Genomic DNA, 14,521 nt, shown 5'->3' with positions numbered 1-14,521 from the left:
CACAGACTTCTACGCAAGCACAGGCTTCTGCCCAGGTATAGGTTTCAGCTTATTCACAGGTTTCAGTCCATTCACAGGCTTTTGCCAAGGCACAGGCTTCTGCCCAGGTACAAGCGTCTGCCCGTTCACAGGCTTCTGCCCGTTCACAGGCTTCTGCTGGTTCACAGGCTTCTGCCCAAACACAGGGTTCTGCCTGTCCACAGACTTCTGCCTATGTACAGACATCTGCCCAGTAACAGGTTTCTGTTCAGACTTGCGCTCATTCACAGGCATTTTCCCAGTTACAGGCTTCTGTTGCAGGATTCTGCCCATTCACAGGCTTCTCACAAAGGCCTCTGCCCATTCTCAGGCTTCTCATAAGGCTATTGGCCATTCACAGGCTTCTGCCCATTCACAGGCTTCTGCCCATTCACAGGCTTCTGTCTATTCACAGCCTTATGCTCGTTCACTGACTTTTGCCCGAGCAAAGGCTTCTGCCCATCCACAGACTTCTGCTCAGGAACAGTGTTCTGCCCATCCACAGGCTTCTATTTAGGAACAGTGTTCTGCCCATCCACAGCCTTTTGCCCAGTTGTAGGTTTCTCGTTAGACTTATGCTCATTCACAGGCATTTGCCTTAGGTACATGCTTCTGCCCATTTACAGCCTTTTGCCAGTATAGGGTTCTGGCTAGGTTTCTGCCCATGTACACACATCTGCTTATACCACTGCTCAGGTACATGTCTTTTCCTTTTAACACGCTTTTGCTCAGATGCTGCTGCCATATAAAGAGGTGCTCAGATGCCTATTTTGGATAGTGTTCCTCCTGTTTAGAAATATTCCTACAATCGGTACATAAATCAGGAAAGGGAAGCTTTAATATTTAGTTGACCCGCTTTATCTTTGATTGCAGTATGCGTTGCATTCATTTTTCACCAAGATCTTGCAGCATTGATGATGGTAGAGTCATGAGAGGTAGAGCGTGCTCTCGTGCTGCCCTGTAATAAACTCGTATCGAGCTTATTGTGGAGCGCGTGCCCCCTGGACGAGAGCGTGGGCTGAGAAGAAGCGTGAACCCGGGAATTCCCTGCGCTCGACGCTCGTTTTTTACGCCCACATGGACATTTTCATAGCTCCATCACTTCGGCAAACTTCCTCAAACATGCCGTTAAGCCATACTTCCTCTCTTAGGGGTGCACTCACTTCCTACATAGTTCAATAACCGCATCCACACAGCAGAAGCAGAAGCAGCAGCAGCAGCAGACAGCAGGCGAGCGAGCGAGCGAGCGCGTGCGTTTGTGCGTGTGTTTTTTTGGAGGAGATCCGCTGCTGCTCGCCTTTGGAAACCTACTGAAATCTGTCTACACCAAGCTACAGCAGGAGCATGATTGGTAAGAGACGTTTATTCATTTAAAATGCGTTTATTTTAACTATTTATAGAGAGTTATAGCTTTAATAGCCTGCCTGACTGTGTGGAGATTACATATTACATAGGTAGCAGTTGGGTTAAGTATACTAAAAGTAAATAAAAATTATTGTAATGTAAGCCTCTGAGACTTAAATTGATTTAAAACTGATATCTAAATTAATTATATTAATTTATCTCGACTTTTTCGAATTTCCCGTTCCACCTTAAATGGTGCAGCAGTTGCATTCCGCCGCCCGGGCGTCGGAATGCAACTGCTGCACCATTTAAGGTGGAACGGGAAATTCGAAAAGAAGCTGCTGAATAAGAAGCCAAATCGAGCTCCAATGCTTCACTGTTTGTTTTGTGCACATACTCGCATCCCCAGAGACTCCCATCATCAGATTTCCTTTCCTGAATGTGTGTATTCAGTCCATAGCCAGGCATCTATCTGCCACTCCCATACACTCACTAACTCACTCACCCAGTCAGTCAGTCAGTTTCCTATTTCCCTATATCATGACAAGGCTAAAGCTAACTTAAATATAAACAGATTATAAACAGATATCTAGTCTAACTTTTTTTTTTTTTTTTTGCATTTTTGATTAATGAAAATGAGCTTAAACTTATGTTTACTTGTTTAGAATTAGTCAAAAGTACTCATTCAATGTTTTTTTTTAATCAGATTTATTTGTTTATTTATCTCTTTGTTTAATTTACTTCCTACCTACATTGAAGGTAGATTAATAATAAAAACATGACAACAATTAAAGGACACTTAACACTTTATTATGTTTTTTCCTTTTTAAACAAAACATAGTGTTTTTCCTCCTGATCAACTGATATGGATGATTTGGTGATTTGGGATATGCTTGAGCTTCACAGCATGAAGGAAAAGCAGAAACTATTGTTCAGAATATAAAAAAATGTTGGCAATAATTTTGCGTACAATATGATATGACACACCCCTAGTTCAGAACCTCCAGAAACTCCTTCAAGATGCAGAGAAAATTATTCCACATATTCTAGGTGACTCTACCTCATGAAAACACTGAGAAAAGCAAGAGTGTCTAAAATAAAGCTGTCATTATAGCTAAAAGTGGCTACTTAGAAGAATCCAAAGTATATAAAACATATTTTGATTTGTTTTACATACAAAAAATAATTCAGCATCTTTTCATGTATAGCTTTAATGTCTTGGATATTACATTTACAATGTGAGAAATCATTAACAGAAAAAAACACAGTGAATTAGGAAAAGAGATGTGTCCAAACATTTTACTGGTACTGTCCTGTATAATCTGCCCTAGTCTATACGACATTATGTATCAAGCAGTTTGTAGAATGATGTGTATCAATTTTAATTTGCCTTATATAACATATCAAATCAATTACAATGCTAAAGTTATATATTGTGCAGCCCAATTTCACAGTATGCTAACACAAATTTAAGATATGAAAGTGTAAGATTATATGTGAAAAAAACACACAAATAAAACAAGACAAGACAGACTTTTGCTTTTCCACAAGGAAAAGTGGAACTGTTCACATCCTCATTCTAAAAGTGATGTTCGTGTGTGTGTATGTGTGTGTGTGTGCTTGCTTGTATGTATGTGCTGTCACAACTCTGTAAAGTCCATTCATTTGTTCCATCTTAAGCAATCTATCTACAAGACCGTACTTCCATCTAGCTATATTTACCACCCTCTGCTGTGTTTTTCCGCAGTACATTACAGTTCTGTGGGGGTTATGATCAGCCTAACTGTGGGAACTAGTGTAAAGAGAAAGAACCCATGAAGAACATTCTTCGCTCAGCAGTTTCTCACAGCAGGGGGTTGATACTAAAGCAAGTTCCTTATTAAAAGCCTTCCTCTTACCGTATACCCTATGTTACCCTTAAGAGTGGAGGAATTACAAAACAGCCAGAGTAACTGCAAGAACTGACTGATCAGATGGGACTTTTTAGAATGTGGTAGTCTTGGAAACTGTAAATTCAGAATTTCCACTGTCTGAACCAAAAGTGTTTTTTTTCCTATGGCATAATTAACGAACTGTGAGTAGATCCTTTATTTTAAAGACTATACATGTTCAATGTCTTTGAGGTATCTTAGATCTAAACTATATAAACTAGAGAGGAACTGTGCATGTGTGTCTTTATTACCCATAAAAAAAAAACAGAACATAGAAGATAGAAAGTCAGTACAGGGCATCTAGGCCTAAGGTTCAGGGTTGAGGGCACCACCTCTCTGACAGTTTGGCACCTTTTTTTCTAAGAGTATGCACTAGTCATATCAGTTACCACCACATCACCATTTACACCCATTTAATTCACACACAACAGATAATTTGACAGTAAGCAACGGAAACAAGAGCTTTAGCTATTTGACAGAATCAGAAACACTTTCCATTCCATCAGTACAGTTGTATGCAGCTTTACAGTACAATGCATTTACTATCTGACACACTTCCCTTTAGGATCGAAGCAGTGAGCTTGCAACACTAAAGCTCAGCATAAACCATTAGTTCAATGTTCAGTGCACTCAGCATGTGGGTTTTAGTGAGAAGTGGTCAAGGACGCGTACGTTAATAGCATACACTTCCAGTTTTTATTTCTTTTCAGTGACAATCGCAGTCTGCTTTAGTTCTCTTTTTCTCTTTAGGTACACACTGTGAAAAGTTTCGGCTTAACATATATAGCTTTAATTTACAACACCTACCTTTAAAATGAGTTGCACACATAATTAACTTATTAACCTAAATATCGGCGCTGTCCAATGAAAAACAGGTATCTCCAAAACAGAAACTTTACAGGAGAGAGAAAAAATGCTTCTAAACTTTCAATGGAAGTCAATATAAAATACTTTATTTCAGGTCATTTTAAAGTATTTCTATTAGTCTAATCATTAAGAAATGTTTGGACAGTTTGTGGGTTCAAATTATGTAGTAAACAAAAAATCAACAGAAATGGAGATACTTGTTTTTGTCAGGCTATGTTTACATTACCAAGCTGAAGTGAAAGATCTGTTTTTATGGTTTTGTGGACATGTCTAATCTGATCTTCTCAAATCAGATATAGCTAAGTCAAGATTGTATATTTATCTAAATTGTGGGCATGTGACACATGTGAGCGGTCAGATTAGATTCAGTGCATCTCCTCACATTACAGGCCCCATTAATTCATTCAGATTTTTTGCTCTCTGATTTGGATAGTTTACATTTATTAATATAAGTGATCAGCATCTGTCTGTAAAGTGAATGGACATTTTGGTACATTTGTGCACGTCACCTCTATTGATGCTGCATTGCTGGCAGAGTCTGACTCCCCTTAATCAATGTTCTGTAGTTTGTTGTTAAGGAAAACCTAATATTAAAAGTTTTTCAAAAACAGCAACAACGGGATATTCAATAGTAATCTGTTATGCCTAAACTGATGCATGTTCCGTAAGAACATAGTAGTACATAGATTCTAGTACTCAACCCTAGTGCTGTCTGATAACAACATGACTAAGTGCATGGAATCCGATCTGGCCGTTTACATTCATGTTGCATCCCTACATATTGTTGCTGTCCAATGAAAAACCCTTATCTCCAAAACACCAACTTTACAGGAGAGAGAAAAAACCTTGTCAACTTTCAATAGAAGTCAATGTAAAAAGAGTTTATTTCAGGTCAATTTTAAGTATTTCTATTGGTCTGTTCATCAAGAAATTTTGGCACAGTGAAAGGGACAGTTGGTCTGTTCACATTATGTAGTAAACTAAAAATCGACAAAAATGGAGATAAGTGTTTTTCATTTGACAGCGACGATATGTATCTGATTCAATTCAGTTTAAAAAGGATTTGAAGTGACATGGCCATATCCACCAAAAAAATATTCAGATCTGTGTCACAGTTAAGGCCAAAAAATCAGATTTGAGTTACTTTAGCCTAGTAATGTGAACGCATCAATGTGTTTAGGTGTGCTGTTTCATGGGCAGATTGGTTTATATTACAGACAGATACAGGTCACCGCCAAATGTATTAACTAGGCTTGTAATGTGAACATAGCCTTAGGTGTCTAGATTACTCCATTTATATACTGTAATTATATACTGTATCTATATTTGTACCAAATATATGTGTGAATCTAAAGAACCTTCTGTAGATATTTGGTTCTGTACCAGTTCAAATGATCTCTATTTAAAACATGATCCTTTATGAAACCAAAAGTGGATTGTTTATGGCATCAGCCGATGATCCGATTCTGGCACTTTTATTGTTAAGAGTGTAAATGCGATTGTTTTGTCTTTCCTCTCATTTTTTATACAGATCCTGCACGCATGCACTCTACTGTCTTACCCTGACAGCAAGCATTGTCTCAAATGTGACATCATTTGGACTGTTTCCTGTTACTAAGCAACACCCTAGTCAAAATATACCACTGTTAACCATGCCCTAAACTTGCCACGCCTACGTTTCATTAAACAAGATTAATGAAGTCAAAACATGTTTAGTTAATTAAACTACTCAGGGCTTCATGTGTATTATTTGTACAGTGTTTTAATCAGCATATTGGCCACACCCTCTGCTCTTCATCGCTCATATCATCACTCTTAGCTCGCTCAGCAGGGCTCTGGTCAGTAGAAAGTGAGTGGCAGCTGGAGGAGGTGGAAGAGGTTCAGGCTGGCTGACAATGTTGTTTGGCTAGGGTCTTGGCCCATCACTTCCACTAGCTAATGCTTTACAGAAGTGAGCTGGGCTCTAAACTGCACTCTCACTCGCTCCCCTCCACCCCCGTCCCTGGAGATTGGGCAGAGACAGTCTTGCTTCATTTTCCCGTGGTCAATTATCTGCTGGACTCCAGCACTCAGAACAAGAAAGACATAAAGAGTGAGAGAACAGGGTGGGGGTGTGCAGAAAGATCAAGCCTTAAGCAATTTTCTGAACTTCATACTATTGTAACCCCAAAAGTAAGCAAGATTCTTCAATGCATTTAGGAAGATTTATACAGAATCATGAAGCCAGTGTAAAACTCTTTAGTAGATACTGTTAATTATTTATTAACTAACTACTATGTAAGTTGGTTGTATGTTTATTAGAGTGCAGAATGGACCCAAATGTGGGCCCTTCTAGTCTTCTAGGTATAGTGGCAGTCCGTATTATTTTGTTTCTAAACTGAATGCAGGAGCATATCTGAGTGCAGAAGGGACAAAATATTGTGTTTAATGGTACTAATGTGCTGCAAAACGACCATTCCTGCTTAGCCTAATATATTAATTCTAAAAACTGGGGTGTTCTTCTGACCACGTCACGTGTCTTTACGTACTTACATCACGTGTACAGCCTCTAAACGAGGATCCCGCTCAGTTTTACTGAATGCCAGCGGCTGGTGGAGCAATGGGGACTTCAGAAAAGGAAACTCAGACTTCAGTAGCTCTTTCACTCATAGTAAACACAAAATGTGTAGTTAAAGTGAAGTTTCTGACTGAGCGCTCTCTCTCTCTCTCTCTCTGACTAAACATAACCTGGAATCAGATTCATCCGCTCTGAAAGGAGACCGCATCACACCCACCCAGTTAAAAATTATTCTTCCGCATGCTCAGTGCAATTACCCATTCTTACCAGAGAGGGCCCTAATTCTGGTCTACAGCAGAGGTTGTATTAGTAACTGTAACTGTATCAGTCACTGGTTTAAACATGAATGAGAGTTTTCATAACGTTTAGTGTGGCATCTCTTCACGGATAAATCCCTTTTGTAAAACCTGTATTTTGAACAATGTAGATTGGGATGGTAATCACAGGCATCTTATGATACAATATGATCAGGATACATTGCCCACAATAATGATAATAATGTGACGAATACTCCAAAATAAGCAAATATCAGGAATTATTGATTTATTTGTGTCAGTTTTACAGAATTTAACAACCAGTAAAAATTCTTCATTATTTTACCCCATTCATTTAATTAGTTCCACCATGTGGAGTAATGATGCAGTAACTTTATTTAGAAAGAAATATTGAGATTTGACGCCACGCATCGATACGACACAGTACGATTTAAACTATATGATATATTGCAACATAATATATTGTCCCACCCCTAGTGTAGATATACAAGATATAAGTTAGTTCTCAGAATAAGAATAAGTTCTATGTTGGTCCTGTTGAACAATGACCTCTGATCCTTATGTACTGGACAAATCTCCTCACTAAAATTATCCTCCAAAACTATATGAACATTTAAACAAAAGCATATTTCTCCTGTAATTATTGAATAAGCATTACAAGCTTAATGTATTAATTAAAAGAACATAGTACATATTTAAGCACTGCACTTGACACACACTTAAACTTTCCTCTAACATACAATAGACGTGAGGGGTATCAAGTACAGTGTGTTACTTCCCTCCAAAAATCGGTCATATAGCAGTGAAGAAGATTTTGTTAAACAGTGTTTGCACTGTGGTTTCGCATACAGAAGTGCACCAGAGAGCAAGAGGCCAAATAAGGAACAAAGACTGGCTTTAGTCTTTTTATACTTTAAGACTTTATGGTGTTTATGGCGGATCATTAGTTTTAGCACAGGCTATTTGAAAAGCCTGCATTTCAGCCATCAGAGTTTCTGATAGTAAAATACAGACTGCTGTAAGGGGAAGTGAGAGGAACTGGTTCGGTCAAACCATATATTCAAAACATTTATCATAAAAGAGACAAATGACATCAGTGCCTTTGCACATTTGCATAAACCCAAATATAAGGTTGATCATTACCTTTCCTTATTGCTATCTAGACTCTGGGACTGATACGTCAAAAATAAAAGCAATCTGCAGTATCATCCATCCATTTATTCACATATTGGTTTAACCATCCACATTGGTTTCCAGCCCAGCTAACATTCACAGTACCCATTTATCTACTTAACTACTTATTGGCCTCATTTGCTGAACTGTACATAACCCCTCCCATTCTCTTAATCCTGCTTCCTCTTGTTTAGGCCTGTCTATCAATTATTTATGTAATTGATTTTTCTGTATCTACAATTCCATTTCTTAGGTTTCTTAAGCAAAAGATACATTTCTTATTTTTTAAAATGCATACCAAAAAAAAAACATAGATTAATAAAACTAAAGAAAATGGTGTATATAAATAATGTAGGTCATCATCCTTGAAACAGTAAACAACAAGAACAAACAATATAAAACTCAATGTAATGTAATGAATGTAATGATAAAAATATGTTGGGCCTTAAATGCTAATACTTTTAATATAAGTGTGGAATTGTGCTGATTCTATAAACCATTATTTAATTTAAGCAACCTAACTAATGTAACCTATTATTTAATTCATAAACTCTATCAGTGTAATCATGGGAAATAGAAAAACACCAGGTTTACATAAGTCGGGCAATATTCGAATTTGTACTTTGCAACCAGCCAATAATAATTTAACAGAAGGATGTGATGTAAACAATAAGTTTCCTGCCACAGCGTTGTGTAAACATGGATCCACTTTAAGGTCAATGTGCATCTTTCTATTTTATTTAATGGTTTCTAACAGTACGTAACACTACCCTTCTTACAGCTTCCTCTATACTGATGCAAAGACGGAAATAAGCTTTCTTTCGACAGTGTCTGTATTATATGGTTAGGCTTTGCGTGCATGCACAAATTGAGAAAACCAAAAGAAAGTTGAGCAACGTGACTAGCTAAAATTTCTTAATCAGATTTTAAGGCCTTAATCTGATCTAAGAAATCCAAGAGTACCACTTATATAATCAGATATCTGCAGAATCAGAACTATGAAGCTATTATTCAGAATTCAACTGGTCCATTTATAACTTTTGACACAATATAAAGAATTTTATTTTCTTTGCATTATATATTTATAATATATTTAGGGTTTGTCAATATGGTACAAAATATTGTTTTGTAATTTTTATAGACATTTTCACAGTATGTGATATTACATACAAAAACTGCTATCCAAATACGTTTCCATACTTAGTACAGTGATACAGTGATTTTTATTCAACATGTGCTGCATTCCATCCAGTTAAACATGACTGAAAACACTTGTTTTAATGAAATGTTCAGAAGGACAGGTCACAACCTTGGCGGACTCAAACATCACTTAGTACACGACACAGGGTCAGAGCACAAAAATGTTTGTCGTACAATGTATGATCAATGCCCCATAGATGGGCCCATGTTGGTCCCCTCCTTGGTCCATCACTGAACTCACTTGTAAGGGCACTTATAGGGCACTACATCACATTTTGTTCTCTAGAGTGGCATCTGTTAGGAAATTTACCCTAAACAGCGCCATATTTCTACTGGAGAGGATAAACTTTGGGTCACTGTCAAGCAGGTATGAAATAGAGGCCACTTAATAAAGTACACTGTTTTATTAGAAGGGCAACTATTAAGAAGGGCACTTATTAAGACCCTTTTTTGAGGGGCACATCATCATAATGTAATCCTAGAAGGGCTCTCACTTTGTCCAATTTTTGCCACTCTGGGGGGCACTTTATTGACATATTTCAATCATCGGGAGACAAGAGGTGGAGCTGTAGATCCCCAGTTTATAAGTGGGTCACAATACAATATTCTGAAAATATTGTCATATTGGCAACCCCTACATATTTTAATATAATAACAGTTTATGCATAATCAACTGCAACTGTCAATCTGTGTTTAATGGCTCTCTGATAGTAACTTGCTGCTGTTTCTTTTTTCTCCTTCTGTCAGCTTGTTGAAGATTGAAGCGCTTCATCCCCTCCCAGCATGCAGAGCATTAAGTGTGTGGTAGTAGGCGATGGTGCGGTGGGGAAGACCTGCCTGCTCATCTCTTACACCACCGGCGCCTTCCCGAAAGAGTACATCCCCACCGTCTTCGACAACTACAGCTCCCAGGTGAGCGTGGACGGCCGGGCCATCAGCCTGAACCTGTGGGACACTGCAGGTCAGGAGGAGTACGACCGCCTGCGCACGCTCTCCTACCCGCAGACCAACGTCTTCGTCATCTGCTTCTCCATCTCCAGCCCGCCCTCCTACGAGAACGTCAAGCACAAGTGGCATCCCGAGGTCACCCACCACTGCCCCAACGTGCCTATCCTGCTGGTGGGCACCAAGAGCGACCTCCGCAACGACTCAGAGGTGCAGAAGAAACTGAAGGAGCAGAACCAGGCGCCCATCACGCAGCAGCAGGGCCAGGCTTTGGCTCGACAGATCCACGCCATCAAGTACATGGAGTGCTCGGCACTCAACCAGGATGGCATCAAGGACGTGTTCGCCGAGGCCGTTCGCGCCTTCCTCAACCCCCAGCAACCTGCCACCAAAAAACCCTGCATACTCCTCTGAGAACGGGGCGAGGAAGAGAGAGCATAGCCTTATTTTGAATTACATAGAGATTTATATGCTAATGTAATTAATGAAAGAAAAGTATGACAGAGTTAGCCAGCCATGACCAAGAGCCAAAGTGTTGTGAAAGCCTATTGTCTCTGTTGTAAGAAAACTTTGTAGCTTAGCAGCAAAAAAATGATGAATTTGTCCTTTGATTGCAACTTGTTTGCAAGATTCCCAGTCCTGGTCCTGGATTACTGCTTGCTGTTTACCTTGCTAAAAAAAGATTTTGTCTGATTTTAAGCCTTCCATCCAAACATGATGGAAACAAATTCTTCTGAAAACACTCTCCATGAAGAAGATTTTAGAATACTCTGTTTTCAGCACTGATGTTTGGGAAAAAAGGTAAAAAAAATGATTTTAAAGACGCTGATGTGAAAATGCATGCATGTTTCTGGTTTAATCTCAAACAACCCCTTACTCACTATATAGTGAACTATATCAAGACATAAAACTACAACATCTACAGAATCCATAATTTTGTAACTTGCATAGTGCACTATTTATTAGCTATTACTGTTATCCCATACAGGCTTAGCATGCTCATGCAAGCGTTTTCATCTCTGTGTGGATGGAAATCTTCTTTATTTTAAAAATACCCAGATATAGTATGTGTGGACGTTTCCTTTACTGTTTTCCTGCTCTAAAACTTACACTTACACCACAGGAAGGATATAATTAGCTGTTTAGTTGGATCAGGTGTGGTGGAAGTGGGGAAAACACTAAAATGTCCAGGACCAGGGCTGGGAACCACTGATTTAAAGTGTTTATCAGAAGTAATTGTAGGTAATTGTTGCTGAAATTGTTTATATAATGTAAAGGGCAGCTGTTGATTTTTTTTAAACACATAACTTAATTATATATAAAATTACTTAAGATTTTCTTATGACAGTGATAATATCATATCATAACACAAGAGAAGTAAATTGTATACTGCACAGATGGATTGAACTCGCAAAGCAAAAAGAATGTACTTTTATTTGAGAAAATGCCACTATATATTTTACCCCATATATATATATATACAGATAGATCAATATAAAGACAGGAGAGATATAAGAATACAGATATCTTAATGTGATATTTTTTTGAGAGAGTAGGAAATGTCTGTGGATTTTTTGACCTCATACAAAAAGGTCTTATGACTTGTTTTGAACCAAATCTGAGAAATACACAGTGAAAAAATGTATAAAGCACAGGGTCTAGCAGCTTTAATGAATGAAGCCTTAACAATACTATGCAGGACTTTGCTTTAATCAAAACAGGGATCTGAGATTTTACTTTAGTTTGTTCTTGTTGTATTTATGTGATAACGCCTCTGTGTGTCTGAAAGTGCTTGTTCAGCCACGGGATTACATCTCTAAATGAACCTGCATGTCTGTGTTAGTCTGTGTTAATTAAGGAGACTGGAGATTTCTGCAGATTTCAGCTCGCTCGTGTCTGCGTCAGCGGCTTGACCAGTTTCTGTATGGAGTTTTGCATTGACCACACTACTTCCTTATGGTGCGGGAAACAGCATCTTGGCAGTCCATTCAGGAAGCAGAGGCTCCAGCACGCATCACGCTCCATTCTACACACTCACTGTTTCCCCACAGAGCCTGGGTGGAGCTCAACCGTGAAGCAGCCAGAATAAGAAAAGCTCTTGCTTTCAGCTCTTGATGACTGAATTCAGAATTAGCTCACATTGTTAATGTAAACTTACAGAGGCCTTACTCATGCATCCCATAACTATAGAAGCATTAGTTTGTGTGGAAACTGAAACTGCCAGTTGAAAACATAAATTTAAAGATTCTCTTTGGTATCAGGATTGGTTCATCTAAGGCATCACTTCGAAGAACCTTCTTGGCACTTTAATATTTTTGGGCTGTTCATAAATGTTGAAAGTTTTTAGAGGAATGTAACAGTGTTTCAACTTCAGTGTTGAAGCACCTTTCATCAGGTTACTGGCAAGTGGTCATTGTTACAATTCCAAAGCCTTTATTCAGCTTTTAGAAAGCCCTTTTTAATGAAATACTCTTTTTAAAAAGGTAAATTAGTTGTGGCCTACGGATAACAAGTTCAAATTCCGCGACATGCTGCTTTGGCATCAGCAGCCGGAGTTCGAGAGAGCACAATCAGCCATTCTCACTCTGGGTAGGTAGATGGTCCTCTCTCCCCCGATTAGTCCCAATTTTAATGGTTAGCATAAGAATCTATGGCTGATTTTACATGTATCAAAGACCCTCTAAGTTTCAAGATGTAACAATATTTGTATATTTGTTGTATCGTTATGGCTTTGGGAATTTGAATTGAGTTAAAAAAAATGTGTATTTTTAGTGTTTTAGTGCTTTCCCTGCTCCCAACACACCTGATCCACCTACTCAAGTCATGAACAGCTCAATATTGAGTTAAAGTGAGTGTGTTAAAGCAGTGTCCCAAGGGCAAAGCACTAAAATGTGAAAATCAGAGTTGAGAAACATTGCTTTAGGTCTTTATTACAAAATAATTCTTTAAGGAACCAAAATTAATAGTTTTTTTTTTTTCTTTAATAAGGTATGTGTCCCAATTTTGCACTAACAATTGGGTCGCAGCCCACAAAAGCACCATATAGCACCATATTCAGTTTTGTCTCCATGGTAAATATCCAAATATCATCTTACCAGTGCTACTGTTTGCTATGAGTTAAATAATGGAACTCGTGCTGAGGGTTTTTTAGTTAAGTACAATTGCAGTTAAGATGTGATTCGTTTTGTATGTGCTTCATTGTTGCCCTGCTAAGGTACCATATACAAAATGGATTGATTGAAATGGTGATGAATGCAGTTATACAGTTTGATTCTACATGATGCATAACTGAAGCATCTACTTCTGCACATAAAGACAACTGCCAGTTGGAAGCATGCAGCACTCAGCCTGAAGCTACTAACCAGTATGATGCAGTTACTCAGTTATGTCCTGAGTTCTGTGCAGGCCAAACACAACATGCGGTTGCACAATAAGCTTTTACACCACAGTAAATTGGTCCTGAATTCTACTAAGCACTGAAGACAAAGGGCTCCAGTCCGCCGCAGACAGACGCAGGGCAAACCCCTCCGTCGTCACTGCGTTACTGATAAACATCCAGCCTTAACAGCTAAGAAAAGCCAGTCTTTTCCTCAGGCTCTGACCACAGCATGTTATGGCGTTCCACGGGAAGTAATCTTCCTCCTGGAAACAGAGCAGGGAAGGGTTTATGTTTCCACACACTTCCTCCCCGAGCCCCGCGCCGTCCACAGCAGCTCCACGCCCAGGCCTGTCTCGGGACGTTACTCTGAGAATTGAACACCAGGTCTTCTTAGCTTTAATTTCTCACACTGTCTGTTTTTAATGAGGCTTTAATGTTGATTACATGTTCAATGTTTTACTGTTTGTAATTTATTTACCTGAATTTCTGTTTTAAAAATGTGTTTTAATGCAAATAAAATAAACACAGCTTTGATGTCACAATTTCTAAAAAGACAATCCTAAAGTTACTTTCATCACAGGCCATAACCCTTAGATTACTGTTATTTAACAACTATGGTTATAGTTAATAATGATAAATATTTCCATAGCGGATTGTTCTTTCAATATATAATAAAATATGTATATCATTAAATGTTAAATAAGCATCTATTTTGTAAAATACACATATGGTTAATCAAAAATCATTTCATGAAATATTTGTAGATACACTATATGTCTAAATCTTTGTGGATACCCCTTTTAATTAATACATTCAAGCTACAAGCTACTTC

General features: G+C 38.4%; 1 protein-coding gene across 1 annotated transcript; it reads left to right on the top strand.

Annotated features, from left to right (window-relative positions):
• The first annotated feature begins 980 nt into the window (after nt 1-980).
• Nucleotides 981-14,231, top strand: rhogb (ras homolog family member Gb). The gene is made up of 2 exons (XM_007254151.4): nt 981-1,369; nt 10,113-14,231. Exon 2 carries the CDS (start codon nt 10,149-10,151, stop codon nt 10,722-10,724), a length of 576 nt encoding a protein of 191 aa, XP_007254213.1. The 5' UTR covers nt 981-1,369; nt 10,113-10,148; the 3' UTR covers nt 10,725-14,231.
• The last annotated feature ends 290 nt before the right edge of the window (nt 14,232-14,521 follow it).

Source organism: Astyanax mexicanus, chromosome 17 (assembly GCF_023375975.1).
Source record: "Astyanax mexicanus isolate ESR-SI-001 chromosome 17, AstMex3_surface, whole genome shotgun sequence".
NCBI classification, from domain to species: Eukaryota; Metazoa; Chordata; class Actinopteri; order Characiformes; family Acestrorhamphidae; genus Astyanax; species Astyanax mexicanus.
This window is presented reverse-complemented; position numbering and strand designations above follow the sequence as displayed.